The sequence below is a fragment of the Panthera pardus genome, unplaced genomic scaffold (assembly GCF_024362965.1).
Source record: "Panthera pardus isolate Hobbes unplaced genomic scaffold, ASM2436296v1 HiC_scaffold_2, whole genome shotgun sequence".
In the NCBI taxonomy this organism is placed as follows: domain Eukaryota; kingdom Metazoa; phylum Chordata; class Mammalia; order Carnivora; family Felidae; genus Panthera; species Panthera pardus.
The window spans coordinates 29732478-29751897 of NW_026526765.1; the positions used below are offsets into that span (position 1 = coordinate 29732478).

At 37.8% G+C, this 19420-nt stretch overlaps 1 protein-coding gene and 1 long non-coding RNA gene across 10 annotated transcripts in view; one reads left to right on the forward strand and one right to left on the reverse strand.

Moving 5' to 3' along the window:
* LOC128778247 (uncharacterized) overlaps positions 1-13237 on the forward strand; it is a 58906-nt gene extending 45669 nt beyond the window's left edge. Inside the window, exon 3 of the long non-coding RNA XR_008423683.1 lies at positions 13132-13237. This is a non-coding gene — a long non-coding RNA (uncharacterized LOC128778247). The remainder of the gene's footprint in view (positions 1-13131) is intronic.
* The window catches only part of CPLANE1 (ciliogenesis and planar polarity effector complex subunit 1), a 137669-nt gene that overhangs the window by 41342 nt on the left and 76907 nt on the right, over positions 1-19420 (reverse strand). For 7 of the 9 annotated variants that reach the window (XM_053906939.1, XM_053906936.1, XM_053906933.1 and 4 more), the window contains 11 exons: positions 18430-18622; positions 16755-17048; positions 15796-16566; positions 14177-14343; positions 12720-12852; positions 11784-11838; positions 7472-7576; positions 4814-4885; positions 3463-3572; positions 2913-3108; positions 2544-2693 (listed from right to left, as the gene is read on the reverse strand). In XM_053906939.1, coding sequence (XP_053762914.1) covers positions 2544-2693; positions 2913-3108; positions 3463-3572; positions 4814-4885; positions 7472-7576; positions 11784-11838; positions 12720-12852; positions 14177-14343; positions 15796-16566; positions 16755-17048; positions 18430-18622 — 2246 coding nt within the window. The remainder of the gene's footprint in view (positions 1-2543; positions 2694-2912; positions 3109-3462; positions 3573-4813; positions 4886-7471; positions 7577-11783; positions 11839-12719; positions 12853-14176; positions 14344-15795; positions 16567-16754; positions 17049-18429; positions 18623-19420) is intronic. The other 2 variants (XM_053906934.1, XM_053906935.1) reach the window with 2 other exon arrangements.

A 19420-nucleotide genomic window follows, 5' to 3' on the forward strand; every position in this document is an offset into this window, starting at 1 on the left:
TAAATAAATAAATAAAATAAAAAAAATCTCCATTCCTACTACCACTGCTTAGGTGAAGCTTTCACAATAGATAGACGCCAATTAGTATCTCTATTTTGCCCTCACGTAGTCCATCTTCCACACAGATTTTTTTTTAATTTTTTATTTGAGAGAGAGAGAATGCAAGTGGGGGAGAGGGGCAGGAGGAGAGAGAGAGAGAGAGAATCTCTCTTTTTTTTTTTTTTTTAGTTTATTTATTCATTCTCAGAGAAACAGAGAGTACAATGTGTGCACAAGCAGGGAAGCACAGAGAGAGTAAGAGAGAGAATCCTAAGCAGGATCCACTCTGTCAGAGCAGAATCTGACCCGGGGCTTGATCTCACGAACCATGAGATTATGACCCAAACCAAGATCAGGAGTCAAATGCTCAACTGACTGAGCCACCCAGGTGCCCGCCCCCCCCCAAGATCTTTTAAAAGACAAATCTGATATTGTTCCTTTCTCACCTCAAAGTCTTCAGTGTTTCTCTAATGCCTTCATCTTAAAAGTCCAAATGCCTGTGAGGACAATGACATTCAGTCTTTCCTCTGCCCCCCTCTCCAGCTCATCTCTTGCTGTTTCTTAAACAAGCAAACTGCTCCACTGCCTCTAAACCAAATGAACTTCAATTTTCTCAATCTCTGCAGGCTTCATCAAACTTCCAAGTCATTGCACAACCTATTCTCTCAGTCTGTATGCCATTTGTCTCACCAAGTCCTACTTTCCTTTAAGATTCCATTTAGGCATCTCTCCTCCCAATAGTCCAGTCCTCCCTGGAGATGGATTACACGCTGTATTCCCCAAGAATCTCATCCATACCACCTTGACAGCACTTACCATGCTGTGTCATAATCATCTCCTTCTCTGCCTTCCTTTCCTCCTATAGGTGAGCCCACAGGCAGAGAACCTGGTAGTACTCTCTTCTTCAGCCCTGATATCTGGCCCCTGTCTTAGTGTTTATTGAATAGTCACTCAAATGAGGATTATGATGCCTGTCCTACCTAACTCAAAGAGGTTTGTGAGGATCAAATTATGCAACAAAACACTCTGAAAAATGTGAATCACTAAATACATGGAATCACTAAATATATAAATATATAGTGCTTATTATCTCCCAGCCCCAGTCTAGCGTGAAGCTTCCGATGAGAAGATAATGGTAAATTCCAATGCTGGCAATGGTGGTTGTATTATCTTCCCCTACCTGTTTTGGCCTTACTTTTTTTTTTTTTTTATAAGGAATCTCTACACCTAACGTGAGGCTCAAACTCATGAACCTGAGATTCAAGAGTTGCATGCTCTTCTGACTGATCCAGTCAGGCACCCCTGGCCTTACCTTTTTATAGCTTGACTCACAGTACTTTACCATCTATCCTTCCTGTTTCTCAGCAGCCTGAAGTGTCTCCCTTAGTCACTCTCAGGAAAGAATTTCATATACAAACTTCACGTAGAAAATGTAGCAAAAGAACCAGACATGCTCAAAATCCAGAATGGCCTACATACATAATGAAATATAGCTTCCCTTTCTCTGGAGAATCTGCTCCACTCCCACTGACTAATAGCAAAAATCTAGGAGGGTTAAATACTGAGTTCCACTGACACTGAAATGTTCTCCCTCTGTCCATCCAGCAAAGCTCTGCTTGCTATTAATAGCTGAAAGCATTCCTTTTGGAGATGGTTTCTAAAATAGGAAGCTGCTGTCATTCAAAATGGTGAGCAAGTATCACTAAAAGCAGAAATTATTATTTGTTTTGCTTTTGTTTTAAATACTTAGGGACCCTGTCCTTCCTTCTGCCAGCCTTTTGCTATAATACAAATCCCACTCAACTCTATTGTATAACTATATTCTGAATCTTTAAAAAAAATTTTTTTTAATGTTTATTTACTTGTGAGAGAGAAAGACAGACAGAGTGTGACCAAGGGATTGGGGGGGGGGTGGGGGGGTGGGGCGCGGAGAGAGGAAGATACAAAATCTGGCAGCCACAAAATCTGAAGCTGCCACCCATCCTTCCTTTATTTTTGACGAAGGGGTGGGGGGGAGAAAGAAAGAAGAGCACGTGCACGTGTTCAGGGAAGGGGTAGAGAGAGAGGGAGAGAGAGAGAATCCCAAGCAGGCTCTGCACTGTCAGCCCCAATTCGGGGCTCGATCTCACGAACCATGAGATCATGACCTGAGCCAAAATCAAGTGTCAGAGGCTTAAGTGAGCCGCCTCTCCTACCTTTTTAAATGTGAGAATTCCTTTTTAACACCAAAGCACTCATGACATCCCACAGGATATTTATTTTTAGCCTCCTTACTTAAGAAAAGACATATGTGGAAACAGAGCTGTAGTCTCCTTGCAAAACACCCATGAGTCCCAGCCTTGGAACCATGACTCTACCTCATTTACCTATCTGCCCCCACTCTCCTTACCAAGGGAAAAGCCTTTTCCTGGCTTCTTTCGCAATTACCAAGTTTTAGAGCTTATCTCTATACAACAGTAATTTAGAGAAGGGGGAGAATCATGTTCCACAGCTAGAGCATTCACCTGTGTCCTGCTGTATTTCTGATGGTATAGGTGAGGCGATAGCAGGCTCCTTCTCTTCTGAAATTGCTGCCCTCCAGCTTCTTCCATCTAGACAGGATGGAGACAGTTTTGCAGGTTTAAAAAATAAATCTGTGGTGGAAGTGGCAGACTCTATCAAGAATATGAAAAGCATACAAAGATTGATTCTAACCTTCTAAATAAGGTATTTAAGAGACGAGTAGAACATTTCTAGATGTGAATATAAACATCCAGACTTATAGTAGGTTTGCAAGAGGAGTGCTAAGAGACCTAAGAAGGGGGAATGAGGCTATACTGAAGAATTTTTCAAAATGTTTTTAACCTACTTAAAAGGCAAGAAAAAATTATTACCTTCACTCTTAAAACTGTGCAGGGGGACAGCATTTGTAACTGAAGCTGCCATATAATGTAACTCTGCAGAAGATGGGACTTCCAGATGATCACTTTGCTGTCTGATAATATTATCATCTGAAGGCTCTTCTCTGACAGGCAATTCCTGTAGATCATCAGCTTTAATGTCAACTACATTTATGTAAGTGTGTCCAACCTGAACCAAAACACATAAAATCAAAGAGAGTTACATTCTTTTTACTCTATAGAGCCACTCTGAATCCTCTTCCCCTGTAAAAAAAAAAAAAAAAAAAAGTTTAATCCTAAACAAGAGGAGCTTATATGAATTTAACTTAGGGAAAGCTGCAGGAAGTATGTGTTATGGTCTTAGCTTACAATACTTTGGGGCATAATAACTAAATCTTAATTTTTTGATCTTTTCAACAAAGTAGCAGATGAGATTTTAGCCTCATTTCATCTATACAAATGAATAATGCAGATGACCATAATAAATTTTAGCACAAAGGTATTATTATAACCTCTGAACAAAGCCCAATACCAAATTTAGTACCGGATCAGATGGTGAAGGTGACAAAGGTTTCTCTGATATTTCAGTGGAAAGTTTGAGATTTAAATATACATCTGGTGCCAACACTTCAGGAACATTCAAAGGCTCATGTTCTGAAAATTAAGAAAAGAATCATCAGGAATATTTAAAAAATCTACAAATAACTCCAAGTCATTAGCATTGTAACAAGTAAGCAACAAACAACGTAAAATTTTTTTGTTAAAAATCTAAGTAGGGGGCACCTTGCTGGCTCAGTCAGTGGAGTACGTAGCTCCTGATCTCAGGGTTGTGAGTTTGGCCCCAGGTTGGATATAGAGATTACTTAAAAATAAAATCTTAAAAAAAAAAAAAAATCAAAGTAGAAGCTTCACAGGTATAAATAAATTTATTCTATCCTAAGGGCAATTTACTCTGGAGTAATTAATAATTAAATGCAGATTGATTAGTGCTTTTTTCATATGAATGATTCACAAGAATAATAAAGTGTCTAAGTAATGTCAAGAAAACGCTGTAATTTCCTATTTCCATTTCAGATATATTAAGTCATGGTTTTTTTTGGAGACTTCAAGAAAATCAGTTTAGGAAATTAACCCATAACTAATTTGTTTTTTTATTCTCAACACCGTTTCTTATTATTTGTTTGTTTTAACAGCTTTATTGGGATATAATTCACATCCTTTAAAAGGGCACAATTCACAATTCAGTAGTTTCTAGTATATTCACAGAGGCCCTGGCTAAATTTTACCCCTTAAAATGTTTAACATTGAAATTTTACAAAAGTCACTAGCTTCTTTTCAAAAGTACAATAAAGAAGCCTATCACAGTAGGTTAGCAAATGGTCTAACTCTGTGCCTTCTGTCGTAGGACTCTAATTTTACTTCCTAGTGCCCCTGCAGCACAAGTAGGGGTGGGGCAAAGGGAGAGGGAGTGAGAAAATCTTAAGCAGACTCCCCACCTAGCACAGAGCCCGACCTGGGACTCATTCTCAGGATCATGAAATCATGACCTGAGCCGAAACCAATCAGACACTCAACCAACTGAGCCACTCAGGTGCCCCCTAGCATCTTATTTTTAACAGAACATTACTTTCAAAATTCCTATGTAAAATATAACTTCTCATTTTATTGAATACTAGAAACTTGGTACCAAGGCTTGAATTTAAACCATATGACAACCAAAAACCTAGAAAAAAAGGAAAGTGAAAATACTTAAATTATCATTCTATCTCTATGGATTCAATTGATTGGTTTTATTCCTGTTTTTATGGATGGCGGTAACTCTTGTTTTGGCATGACAAAAACATAATCTTTAAGTAGCAATGCTATTTAGCAGAAAAAAAAAGAAAAAATCACACCTGATATGGAAGAAATGATTTGTTCATTTTTACAACATTCAGAAACAACTTCTTGAGAAGCAGCTTTTTTATCTTGTAGTCAACGAGGAGATTTGAAGTGAAAAGAAAAAAACCAGAAAAAAATTAACAAACAAAAATTAAATACATGAACGCAGATTTTTAGATATCATGTATTAAAGGTAGTAGACAGCTTACGAATTTAGTTTTTAAAAATTAACGATAATTTCAGATTTTATTATTATTTACCCTGGGCCTGATACCTGCATGATAAGAGACTTCTAGCAAACAGGTTGCCAGCTTTAGAAGACTACATAGCAACAAACTACCTTCAAGGCTTTCGCAAAGGCTTTAACTTTTAAGAATGTTTCCCAAGTGTGTATTCACCATTTGCATCAAAAAACATCTTCTACATGCATTCAGATAGAAAGAAAAACTAAATAGTAAGGTGCATTTTCATGACCTGTCAGATGAGTAAAGATAAAAGAGCTAAATCAACATGATGACAAAAAAAAAAAAAGAAAAAGAAAAAAAGAAAAACCTCTCATATATGAGAAGATACTCACTGAGGCATTATTTATAGGAGAAAAATACTAGAAACCACCTAATACATTCAACAATAAAGAATTAGTTAGGGGCATCTGGGCGGCTCAGTTGGTTAAGCATCCAACTTTGGCTCAGGTCATGATTTCTCAGTCTGTGAGTTGGAGCTCTGTGTCAGGCTCTATGCTGACAGCTCAGAGCCTGGAACCTGCTTCGGATTCTGTGTCTCCCTCTCTCTCTGCCTCTCCCCCACTCACAATCTCTGTCTCTGTCTCTCTCTCTCTCAAAAATAAATAAACATTAAAAAAAGTTTTAAAGAATTAGTTAAATATTTTATGACACAGCTGGAAGAAGGAATATGTTTACAAAGTACTTTTTCATGACATAAATGTTTGGCATAAGCAGACATCAAAGTGAAAAGCAAAGGATCCAAAATATAGGTAACTTCTGTTATCCAAATCTAATCCATTCTAAAAAAACGTGCTGCATAGTCAAATACCAGGAAACTTTTTAAATGGGGGAGAAAAAGGTGTTCCAGCCTATCTAATACTGCCAAACATTAGTAAACACTTCTTAAACATTTAAATAACTATCCATCAAAGATTACTAAATATAAAGCATTTTGAACATCACTTCTTAACTAATGTTCATTTAATCCATTAGTTTGTGTGCAATATGCAATAATACTGACCATATCTGTATGCATGGGGGAACCATGCATAGGGGGGGTCCAGAGGGGGACCATAGAATACAGATGCTATACTGCAAACATATAGTATATGCTATAATGTAAGTAAATATATAGTATAACACAAATAAATACTATAAGTATATGCTACAGTGCATATACTATATACATATATATGTGTATATATATATATATATATATATATATATATATATATACATACACTATGTATGTTTGAACTATAATGTAGATAAATACTGAGTAATATATTAAAGAGACTGAGTAGAGAGTGTCCAAAGGTATCTGGGTAAAAGACAAACACTGGGACCCACAAAGGGTTAAATTCTCAGGGAAGATAGTAATAATATTTGGAAGATGACAGTTCAGACACAGAGGGAGGACACCTGTACTATCTACTGTACCAAACTATGTAAAATGTGCAAAAGAAGACTGAAAGAAAAATCATCAAAATGTTACTTCTAAGTGGCATGATTACAGTTAATTTCATCCTCTACATAACTTGCTACATTATCCAAATATTCTATAATGATCATATATTATTTTGAAACCATATCAATAAATATTATTTTATAATAACTTAAATTAGAGGTTTAAAAAAGCACTTGCAAGGTTCTGAACACAGTTAAGAGCAACTGTTTCCTACATATCACAGAAAAGAATTGCGACAGCACAAAGGTCAGAGCACTTACACTAATGAGGAAGTTTGTCAGGCAAAATTCCAAATAATAGGTCCTTCAACTTTTCTTTCCTCTGTTCTTGGACATAGTTACGTATGCCCTTTCCACAGCAAATCCAACCTAGTCCTCTTCCTGACTCAGCTTCACCAGCCACAGCCCCAGGTCTCTCAGTTTTAGGCACGAAATCCCAGTGAAGGCAATTAATGGCGTAGAGAACCCAAATTCAAAACATTGTCTCTACTGATTTAGGATGTAGTCCAAGGTATTTTGAACAAAAATTTCTATTGTGTATTAATTAAGTTACCATAAATTCAAGTGAAATTTTAAAGTTTAAAATTTGTCAGGGCGCCTGGGCAGCTCAGTCGGTTAAGCATCTGACTTCAGCTCAGGTCATGATCTCACAGTTTCATGAGTTGAGCCCTGCATTGGGCTCTGTGCTGACAGCTCAAAGCCTGGAGCCTGCTTCAGATTCTGTGCCCCTCTCTCGCTCTGCCCTTCCCCTGCTCATGCTCTGTCTCTCTCTCTCTCAAGAATAAACATTAAAATATTTTTTTTAAGTTTAAAATTTGTAAAGTATACACCAGGGTTGAAGACAAGAACCTGGGATGAGTAACTACTATCACATCACTTAAAATTCACTTTAAATCATTGTTTTGAAGAAAAAAATCTAGACATATGCACTGTTGCAAAAAATATATGAATTTTAAAAATTAAAGTAAAATAGCATTTTACCTGGGTCTGTATTTGTACTTGCATCCTGACATTCTACAGCTTTCTTTCTTACACAGGCCATGAAATGCAATCCAGCTGAAGTTTTAATATCATTTTGTAGCATTTCTTAAATATAACAAAACATTGAAAGCAATCATTGAGAAGCCAACATATCCAAAAGCAGAGAACCTAACTCAAAGGAGGTGAGGTATGAGGTGCCCAGATGTTATCAAAATTGACTTTTTAAAAAAAATTTAATGTTTATTTATTTTTGAGAGACAGAGCATGAGTGGGGAAGGAGGGGCAGAGAGAGACACACAGAATTCGAAGCAGGCTCCAGGCTCTGAGCTGTCACCACAGAGCCCAACGTGGGGCTCGAACTCATGAACTGAGAGATCATGACCTGAGCCAAAGTCTGAAGCATAACTGACTGAGCCACCGAGGCGCCCCTAATATGGACGTTTTGAATGAGGTGGTGCCTACGTTAACTCTCAAAGGCAGCTCAGTGAATTCAAAACCAAAACTGTGGAGGATTCTGTGTGTCTAGTCTAGAAACCTAGATGTTCTTCTGGCTGATGAGGATCTAGTAGAAAATGTTATGCAAGAAAATGATATGGTCAGATTGATGTTCTAGAAAAACCACCCCAGCCAGTGTGTGGACCGTAGATTGGAGTGGATAAAAGTGAAGACAATCAGATAGATGAAGGCACTGCAATAGTTCAAATAAGAACCTCTAGCAATGGTGAGGAGTGGGGGCCAGAGGACACATTTACAAATTACAAAGGAGGTAAAGGGGCACCTGGGTGGCTCAGTCAGTTAAGCATCCAACTCTTGACCGCAGCTCGGGTCATGATCTCACAGTTTGTATATTTGAGCCCCAAATCGGGCTCTGTGCGGTCAGCTTGGGATTCTGTCTCCCTCTCTTTCTGCCCCTCCCCTGCTTGCTCTCTCTCTCTCTCTCTCTCTCTCTCTCAAAATAAATAAAAATAAACTTAAAAAGAAGGAAGTAAAATAGGGAAGACCTGCTCATTGACTAGTTGAGAAGGCAAGGGAAGACGGAATTCAGATAGCCAATGTTTTGGGGTTGAGTTGGTAGTGACACAAATGAAGATGGAGAATTAGGAGAACAAACCAGTTGGTGGCGAGGGATAACAAGTTGAGACTGTACATGCTGCACTTGAGTTAATTTCCACCTAAGTGGAGAAGTTCAGCAGCAAGTAGAATCAAAATCCAAACTCTATTATGGGAGTTTGGGTTTAGATGTGGATTTTCCTGGGAGATCATCCAGGAAGACAAAGTAGAATAAGAGATTATCAGTGTGTCTGGGTGGCTCAGTCAGTTAAGCCACCGACTTCAGCTCAGGTCATATCTCATAGCCTGTAAGTTTGAGCCCCAGGTCAGGCTCTGTGCTGATAGCTCAGAGCCTGGAGTGTGCTTCAGATTCTGTGTCTCCCTCTTTCTCTGCCCCTCCCCTGCTCACACTCTGTCTCTCTCTGTCTCTCAAAAATAAACATTAAAAAAAAAAATTAAGAAAAAAAAAGAATAAGAGATTATCAATTATGGCACATGGTAGCATAATAAACATACATATAGGGGCACCTGGGTGGCTCAGTTGGTTAAGTGTCCTGACTCTTGATATCAGCTCAGGTCTTGATCTCAGGGTCATGAGTTCAAGCCCCACATTGGGCTCCATGCTAGGTGCGGAGCCTACTTAATACACACACACACACACACACACACACACACACACACACACACAGTCTTCATCCTTGGTTCTAAGCATGAAGTTCCTTAAGTCTTTGGAATTTCGTGAGTAATAGGAGTGTCTGTCGTTATATCTGAGTTTATGCTAATGAAGTGACTCTTGTTAGGCCCCTAGATAGCTTCAGGATAGGTGCTAGTCACTAAAGGGCCGAAGCACATGATTAGAGGGTTAGAACTATAATCAACCCCACCGCACCCCTACCTCCGGGGAGGGGAGAGCAGCTGGAGATGTAGTTCAATCACCAATGGTTAACGATGTAATCAATCATGCCTTTACAATGAAACGTCAATAAAAATCCTGAAACAATGAGGCTAAGGGGGCTTCTGGATTGATGAGCAAGGGGATGTGCTGGAAGAGTGGTATATCCAGGGAGGATATGGAAGCTCTGTGCCTTCAGTCCCCATACCTTCCTTTATGCATCTCTTCCATTTGGCTATTCCTGAATTGTATCCTTTATAATAAAACTGTAATCCTTAAGTAAAGCATTTCTCTAAGTTCCTGAATCACTGTAGCAAATTAGTAAACTTGGAGGGTGAGTCATGGCAATACCTGAATTTGTAGTTGCCTGGACAAAAATGCAGGTGTATAGGGACCTGTTTGTAGCTGATAGCTTGAATTGGTCAGTCTTTTGGGACTGAGCCACTAATCTGTGACATCTGTGTTAACTCTGGGTTATTGTTAGACTTGACGTGAATTATAGGACACCAGCTGGTGTCAGAGAAGTAGAGAATTATTGTTGTTTGAAATACACACAACACACATCCATGGGAATACTATGCAGTCATTAAAAATGGCATTGTAGAGGGGAGCCTGGGTGGTTCGGTAGGTTAAGCATCTAACTCTTGATTTTGGCTCAGGTCGTGATCTCACAGATCATGAGATCAAGCCCCATGTCGGTTTCTTTGTTGACAGCACGGAGCCTATTTGGATTCTCTCTCTCCTCTCTTTCTGCTCTTCCCCTGCTTGCGTGCGCTTACTCTCTCTCAAAATAAATAAACTTAAAATGACATTGTAGAATATCTAATATAAAAAACGTATATAAATAAAATGAATACATATGTATATATGTATTTACAGATATATGTGAGTAAGAACATTCAAAAAATAAACCCTGGGGGAATATTAACACTGGCTATCTCTAAACAGAAAAATTATGAGACAGGGACCTGGGTGGCTCAGTCGGTTAAGTGTCTGACTTCAGCTCAGGTCATGATCTCAGTTTGTGGATTCAGGTCCCATATGGGGCTCTGTACTGACAGTGTGGAACCTGCTTGGGATCCTGTCTCTCTGTCTCTCCCCCTCTCTCTCTTTTTCTCTCTCTCAAAATAAATAAACTTTTTAAAAATGTATGGGAGATTTGGGGGGGGGTAGATTTTAATGTTCTTCCTATTCCTATTTGTATGTTCTCAATTTTCTTCAGTGAACAAGTATTACCTTCACAAAGCTGAAAGAAGAAAGAAAGAAAGAAAGAAAGAAAGAAAGAAAGAAAGAAAGAAAGAAAGAAAGAAAAGGAAAGAAAAGAAAAAACCCAAACCACTGTTAAAAATGAAAAAGAAACTAGTTTTAAGACAAGTGAGTGGGAAAGAATGCTAAACGGATTAGCAAGCTAAGCAAGCAGGTCAGTTAAGAAAAAAAAAACTGCTTGGTTTAGGCACGCAGAGGCTTGATGCAGGGCAGTGATATCAACAAAGAGAGGGAGGACCACATCAAGGACTGAGTGAAGGAGTGGGACAACAAAGGTGAGGGGTAAACGAAGGGTGACTTTCAAGGTAAAAATCTTCACCAATCAAGTGAATGGTGACATCACTAATGGCAAGATGCCAGTTTAAAATTTGGACATGTTAAGTTTAAGGTGAAAGTAGAAAAGAAAGATGAGGGAGGGTAGATGTGTCTTGGAGTATCATCTGAGTGTAGCTGAAGTCCTGAGAGTGACCATTTGTGTGTATGAAAATTACTAAGGAGAAAGCCCTGGGGAATACATGCATTTGGTGACAAGAAGTAAACTGACCAACTAAAGAAAGAAGAGAATTTACTATCTTCTAAACAAGTACTCTTTTCTGAACGGATTCCTTACTTTAATGTGCATGTATTTTCTATGATGAATTCGACAGGCATGTTCTTCCATAATTTCCTTTTAGGCCTTATATATTAGTATCTTATTTGAGATTCTAATTAATTGCACTGCTATACGGTAGAGATCAGCAAGTTTTTTCTGTAAAGGGCCAGATAATAAATATTTCGGCTTTGCATTCTGTGTGGCTCCTCTTGCAACAAGTGAACCTTGCTGCAGTGCAAAATCTGTCACAATGTGTAAATAAATAGGCATGGCTGTGTTTCAATAAAACTTGATTTACAAAACAGGCATGGTCTGGATCTGGCCTGTGGGCCACAGTTTGTCAACCACTGCTCTACCGGATAACACATCAAAACACAACGCGCACACATACACACACACACAATCTTGTCAAAGATAAACTGAAAATAATTGTCTCATTTTTATACACATAATTCTAGAAAGCTGATTTTAACTTTGAACTGAGATACTACATTAATCGTGCTTATACATACCAAAAGGAATGTCAAAATCATCCAAAGGCTGGGAACCACCATGTTCTTGTTGCTCCTAAATGAATACCCAAATGATCAATCTTGTAACTCAAAGACATTCATTATTTGGGGGGCAGCGGGGGTGGGGGGAAGCAAACATTCAATAGCTAAGAGAATTGTTGAATTTTTAGGTATAGATTTGAATCCTATCCTAGAAATATTTATTTACTCTATCAAAGTAACTCTACGAAGGAGTTCACAAAACTCACAAGTCAAACAATAAAAAAGAACATTACTAATTTAATGCAGTTACTAAACTGCAATGTTCTCTACTGCAGAGCAGTTTTAACACTCATATAGTCACCCACCGTATCAAAACTGCTCAGGAAGTCAACATTTTTACTAAGTGCCTCCCCACATGCTCTTGAGGACTTAGTGAAGCGTGCTTTTAAAAAATCCTTATAAACAAAACTGTTCATGTTTATTTAATTTGTTGCAAAAATAAGTAAACAGTCATCAAAGTTAGAAGGAATGTTTGAAAAGATCTGACTTAAATATATAGGTTACATAACAAACCTATGTGTGGAAAATGCTGGAGGCATCTAAAAGAGATTAAACTGTATTAGGAGCAACCCAAAGAACATATATGGTATGCATTAAGAGATCACAGAAAAAAGCAAGGAGTGATTAAATATAAGAAAGTCACACCGGCAGATGCTCTACACTATAGTTTTTGATTTACCACCAACTTGCTTTTCACATTTGCAACTGTATGTCCACTGTTCCATGAAGGGATGCAGCAAGGTTTATGTATCTGCTTCACATCTTAAATGAAGTAAAGATTCTCCTAGTCACAATCAGAAGCTTCGGCAATCAGAAGACTAGATAAGCCACAGAGACATTCCAAACTCTGTGTACATGCAAAGCAGGGAAGAAAGTATAGCAGTTTTTCTGTACCTTGGATTTCATAACTATTTCTGAATCATTATCATTAACAATGGAACTGTCTGGTTGGAAAGCCACACTTGGTTTTCTCCTTAGCTTCTCTGATATTTTTTCTTGCAGCTCTTTCTCAGCTCGTCGTCTTTGTCTGTTAAATAGCATAAAATATGTTTTTACTATTTTAGTAACATCAGTTTTTTACTTATATCATGCTATACAGGGAGACAGTTATCAAAATTATGTCAATAAATTATTTTCAATGGTATATAATTAAATTATCAGGATACTCTGCTAGAACACAAGCAAATATAAGCAAATGTCAGGGACACACGAAAGCTGTTTCTAGTTCCTCAACTACTGAACTTTTTCTGGAATCTCAGGTCAGAGTCATACCTTTTAGGTAATTTTCAAACTCTCTTTTCTGCAGACTCTAAGCTGACCTCAGAAGCCCTATGGGATACCTCCACTGACCCTTTTGAAGAAGTTAAGCACACTTAAGTGACCTTGAAATCCCAGCAAGGAGGAAAGAAGGCCCAAAAAAGTCAAGAAGAAGACTTACTTTGAAGAGGGAATACCTGAAAAAGATGGAAGGAAGGAACTATTTCTGGAAAAAGGGCACTGGTATCAGATTTTAGGGTCTGATAAATGTGAAATTTTAAAAATATTTTCTGGACTCAGTAATAACCTACCAGTCAATACATTTTTGAATACCCATTATGAACAAAACATTATAAATGTTCTTTATTAGAAGTCACAGCCTTGCTTTTTTACATGCATGTTTCTTAGTGTCCTGAAACAAGTCACATCACTTACCCCCCTGCTCCTTATGTAAGAATCTGGAGGATATGGTAAGATGAATAACAATATTACTTCAGTGTATTAGATAGTACATGGAATATTGCATGAGACGCCAAATGTTTATCCTACAAAATAAAACTGCTCATGTTACAGAAAAATGTAAAAGAATCTTCTCGCCTCAGAAATCCAGTAAGGGGGCGCCTGGGTGGCTCAGTCAGTTAAGCCTCCAACTTCAGCTCAGGTCATGATCTCGTGGTTTGTGAGTTCGAGCTCCGTGTCGGGCTCTGTGCTGACAGCTCAGAGCCTGGAGCCTGCTTCAGATTCTGTGTCTCCCTCTCCCTCTCCCTCTGCCCCTCCCCTGCTCACACTCTGACTCTATCTTTCAATAATAAATAAACGTTAAAAACATTAAAAAAAAAAAAAAAAGAAATCCAGTAAGGAATTCCTTAATAAAATGGAAAAAATAACAGTATTTATCTGTCACAATATAGGAATTTTCCTCATCACAAGACGTGTTCAAATGCATGACACTTGATATGAAAATAGAATATTCAATTGTGTACAGGCTGGGAGGTTGAACCAGATAACTTTCACTTTTCTAACTATATTTTTTCAACTAATAATAAATTTGCAGATAAGTGATAGTCTCAAATAAAATTCCACTTAAAACTTGCCTTTTTTTACTGTCCTTTCCTTGTCTCACTTCAGATGGTTCTATTTTGACCTTTAGAAGCCGAAGGTGTCCAAAATCGCCTTGTTCAAATAAATTAGGTGCTAGTTTCTCTTGGCTTTGTTTGAATGCAATGAGGTTCTCAAGGGGAATAAGTTGTGGGTTTTTGTACTATAAGAAATAAAGCATAATAATTTAAAGTTATAAACCTCAATTATGTAATACATTAAAAATTTTTGAGAAAAACCTTTGTTTAAATTAAAATGTGAGAGACAGAACATGTCAAAGATAACAAATTGATTTGGACTTGTAAAATGAGTAACTAGAGCTTAAAGAATAAATAAGTTTAGAGTGCTAGAAATTCCAGCTGGGTCCTCCTACTTCAGAAGCTAAGCTGGAAGTCCTCACCTTCTTAATTTCTATTCTATGTTAAAAATCTTATAAATAAAATCCATAATGTCTATCATTTGACTTAAAATTCTTTGGAACAGGGAGGATACAGACAAGTAGAGGTTATGGATGGGATAGATTAACAGTGTGTTGACAAATATTGATGTCAGATGATAGAACTTGGTTCATTATACTCTTCTAATAAAAAACATTTCTTTAAATCCCCCTCAAAATGTCTACTTTTCTGTACCTTTAATCCTTTTTGTTCATAATATGTTCAGAAAAACAGGCGGCATGATAAGTACTTCTAAAGAGTGACCATTTCTTTTCCCAGTACTATCTTCAAATCTTAAAATTAAAAGTGTACCAGAGAATTTCAATTACCTTCCTAAGACAGTACTACTGACTTAAAAAATTAGAGGGTAAACAATTTGAATTTCATAAACTAAAGCTTACAACTTTAAAGGGGATTTTGTGGGTTTATAAACATTCAACCTCTTAACTACTTTAAAAATACACCATTATGTACAACTACTTACAGACCTGGGTCTATTTAACAATTTTAAACTGTAACAGATTTGAAGGCAATCATATCACAATTATTAGGAATGTTAAATAATATATGTGTGCACACTTGTACGTGTGCTCTCCCTTTCTCTAGACACACACACACACACACACACACACAAACACACATACCTTTACCCATATGAACAAGAATACCGATCATTTTATTTTACTTATTTCTTGTCTGAGCAGAAGAAATACCTATGAAAAAGTCTGACAAATTCTAGTATTGGTATACAAGACAGATCCAAAAGCTTTAAAATACCTAATTACCATTTTAAACTGGATTTTTATGTTATTTCCAATAACAGAAGCATTAGTTTTATTTAAAAATTTTTAGAAGCATTATTTTTAAAAAAGAAATGTGGAAAGCCATAAGAGACTCTTCAATACAGAGAACAAACTGAGGTGTTGGGTGGGGGGATGGGCTAAATGGACAAGGGGCATTAAGGACACTTGTTGGGATGAGCACTGGGTGTCACATGTAAGTGATGAATCACTAAATTCTACTCCTGAAATCATTACTACACTATATGTTAACTTGGATTTAAATAAAATTTAAAAATTAAAAAAAAAAAAAAAAGGAATTTAGTGTAATTGCACGTATAGGATTTATGGTATGAAAAATGCAGGACTGCTTTTGCATAACTCTGCCACAATCATTACCGTATTTTCCGGGGATAGGCATGAATGAAGTAATGAAAGCCTTGGGTATTTTCTTTCTTCTGCTACAGTTCTCATAGGTATTGAGGGAATTGCTACTGATGCTGTTGAGGCAGAGGAAAATATATAAGGAGGCTTAAGTTGCAGGTGCAATAATGGAAGTCCGAAGGAATTCTGAGGCCATATTTCAAGGGACCCTGGCTTAACATCAAGTAGTTTTTCTGGTTTTATAAACACTGAAGAGTCCTGTTGAGATGTCAAATTTTCATGTCCAACACACTGATCCACGTTCACACGCTTAGGGATTTCTGTAATTACAGATTCTGCCCATTTCTTCTGCTCCATTGCTTTTTTTGTGGCTTCAGTATTATACTGGCTCAAATTCAGATGGGGCACTGAAGTCATGTGCATTGCTTTCTGTAGCAATGGAGGCTGGAAGGAATCAGATAATCCCCAAGCCTCTCTGGGCTGTGGCGGGGGCCTGAAGGGAACTTGTGGGGCTCTTCCTGTATGGAAGGAAAGGGGCTTAAATTCATGCTTAGGCTGAAACTGAAGCAAAGGAAAACCATCACCAGGCCTGAAGGTTTTTGCAGCTGGGATTAGTCTAGGTGTCTTCAGAATGGCAGAAGATGGGGACAAAAGGTAGAGGGCAGTACTTCCAGCAGGAGCTGAAGACAGTGCAGGAGTTGGTAAGCTTTGAGATGCTGGAGTTAATCCTGTATTCTGAGGTGGGCCTTCTGACTCACATAAAGGAATACTCCCATGTGGTATATTCTAGAAGAGAAAAAAAACTATTATGTAAGTTTAGAATATATTACAAACGTCTTATTTTGTTAATGATGTTCAATGTGTTTTGAAGGGGGTGGAATGTAATAAGTGCTAAAAAGTTATTTGCTCAAATCACAAAAAGCCAACAACTGAACTATTAGAACCATTTTTAATGACATTTTTAAATGTATTACCTGCACATTTCCATTACTATTTTGATTGTCCTGCACAATTCCTTTATGGCAGTGTGGACTCTTCTCACCAGGCTCTCTGGTATACTCTCCCATGGACTGTGGCTTAATAAAAGATTTCTCCTTAAAATTTCTACTGGTGTCATCAACATCACTACTCCCTCTTGTGGGGTTTGATACTTGGCTTCCCACCAAATGAACAGGCTGAGACTGCTGTAGAAGTTGATGTATATCTGGGAGGTTGGCAAAGGATGATCCTACTATTTGCATTAGGCTCATGAAGTTGATCTGTTGCAGCTAGAATAAAATAAAATTTAAACATTTTAAAATATAATGAAAAGAATCTAAAGAATCAACAACAATCATCTGAGTATTTCACAACAGTCATACTTTTAGTGTTTGTTTGTTTGTTTGTTTGTTTTTGAGAGATAGAATCAGAGCATGAGCAGGAGAGGGGCAGGAAAAGATGGAGACACAGAATCTAGAGCAGGCTCCAGGCTCTGAGCTGTCAGCACAGAGTATGACATGGGGCTCAAACTCACAGAGCTGTGAGATCAGGACCTGAGCCAAAGTCGGCTAAGCCGGCTGAGCCACACCCAAGCACTCCCACAACAGTCATACTTTTGTCTTACTATCTGTCAGACCCATGAATGCTGAGCAGGAAGCTAAGCTGGGAGAGATTCTTTTTAAAGGAAGAAAAGAATAGCTCCCCGCTTTCAAGAAGCTGTCAACTGGAAATATAAAATCATAATGAGACTTGGGACTATCTATAAAGCAGTTTACATAAACATCCCGGGGACCATAAAGTAGTGATCTGATGGGATGAAATGAGGATAATTAAAGAAGTCCTAAAATGAGTGTGTTGTGACCAGGTTTTCAGTAGGAAAAAAAAGCAAAGATTAGCAAACAGGTGAAGAATGAAGAATTCCATAGAAAGGCTGACTAGGTGAAAGGCAAAGGCATGCACCAGTGGTTGATAAACTCTGCTGCACATTAGAATCACCTGAGAAGCACTTAAAAATCCCCACGGCCACGCCACACCACACAGCAATAAAATCAGATTATCTGGGGATTAGTATTTTTTAAGATGACAAGGTGATTTCAGGATGCAGAAAAGCTTAGGAACCACTAGCACAAACACTGGCTTAAATGGCAAGGGAAATTAATAGCAGCTATAATGAGGACAGGTGAGTGTGTTAGTTCTCAAACTTTAGCATGATTCAGAATCACCTAGGGGACTTAAAGCACTCTTTGCTGAGCCCCATCCCAGAGCTTCTGATTTCAACAGGACTGGAATGGGGGCCTGAGAATTTGTATTTCTAACATCTAAGTGATGCTGATGCTCCTGATCCAGGGACCACACTCTGGGAACCACTGGACCCGTGAGAGTATGAGGGGAAAAGAGGGAAGGTAAAAACTGGCTGTGGGTCCTTCAAGCCCAACAGAAGAATTTGTACTTAATGAAACACACCAGTAGGGAAACACCACAGGTTAAAAAAATACAGGTTCCCTCCAATTATTAAAAAATAATACAGGAGCACTGAGTGCCCAAGCAGAGAAACCCTGCAACTTAATTTCAACTTGTCCGTTTCTAGTTTCTAACAGTTTGTTCATATTTCAAACCCTTACATGTGTATCACACATGTCGATTTACTTATTTATATGGATATGTACTTACCTGAACTAATTTAAACATTTCATCTTGGAGCATCTGCCTCACAGAATCTGAAGAATCTGGTAATTGAGCCCTGGGTTCATTTCTCTGGGTCTGCTGTGGTGTTGGCATAGGTGTTTGTGAAGACACACTGACTCCATTTGATATGAAAGGCGGAACTGAGGAAGACGGATCTTTAAATGCAGAGATCTGGCCACTGTGTGGAAGCGTGTAAATAAAAAACACAATCAAGAAAAAAAACAAATTAGTTGTCTACAATCTGAATATTTTGATCACCTTTTCTTTCTACTTTAAGGCTTTCTGGAAGTTTTCAGGAAATTTAAACCCTAACACCTATCACTGTGTACTCTTCAGCCACCAGACACATTTGTCATCAGCACAGTGACTCGTATGAATGCCGTTTTATTAAGGGAGATATAATGTCTAGTCAGCCACGGTCCCTTCCCTATGGTGTTACAATCCAGGAAAGTTCACACATTTATTAGTTTCCTGGTCCCTGCATGCATCTGAGTTTGAGACCTGTGCAATTATTCTGATTAGCTATACCAGAAATATTTTTTGTCACTAAATTTAATGATCCAGAATGGAATTAAAACTAGAGAAAATATGGGTTACAAAAATTGCTTAATTCTAAGATGAGTAGAGCAAACTCCTCTTTATCATCATTAAATGTGAAACGACAGTATTATAAACACTTCATTTCCAAACAAATCCCAAAGTTTATAATTAAATGCTAACAAAAAAATGCTTACTTAGGAATAAAAGTTAAAGATCAAAATAAATTTTTGGTTTTTTTAAATAAAATATGTGGGGATGATTCCTTAAATACAGCAGGTACTCAAATGTTTTCTAAGGAAATTGATTTCATAAACTAAGGGAGCAGGCCTATTATATCCAAATAAATTGACCATGTCTCTAAAAAGAAAAGAACATATTAAGTTGCATTTAGATTATTTGGGTGCACATTCATTCCCTTTCAGCAATAATATTTGTC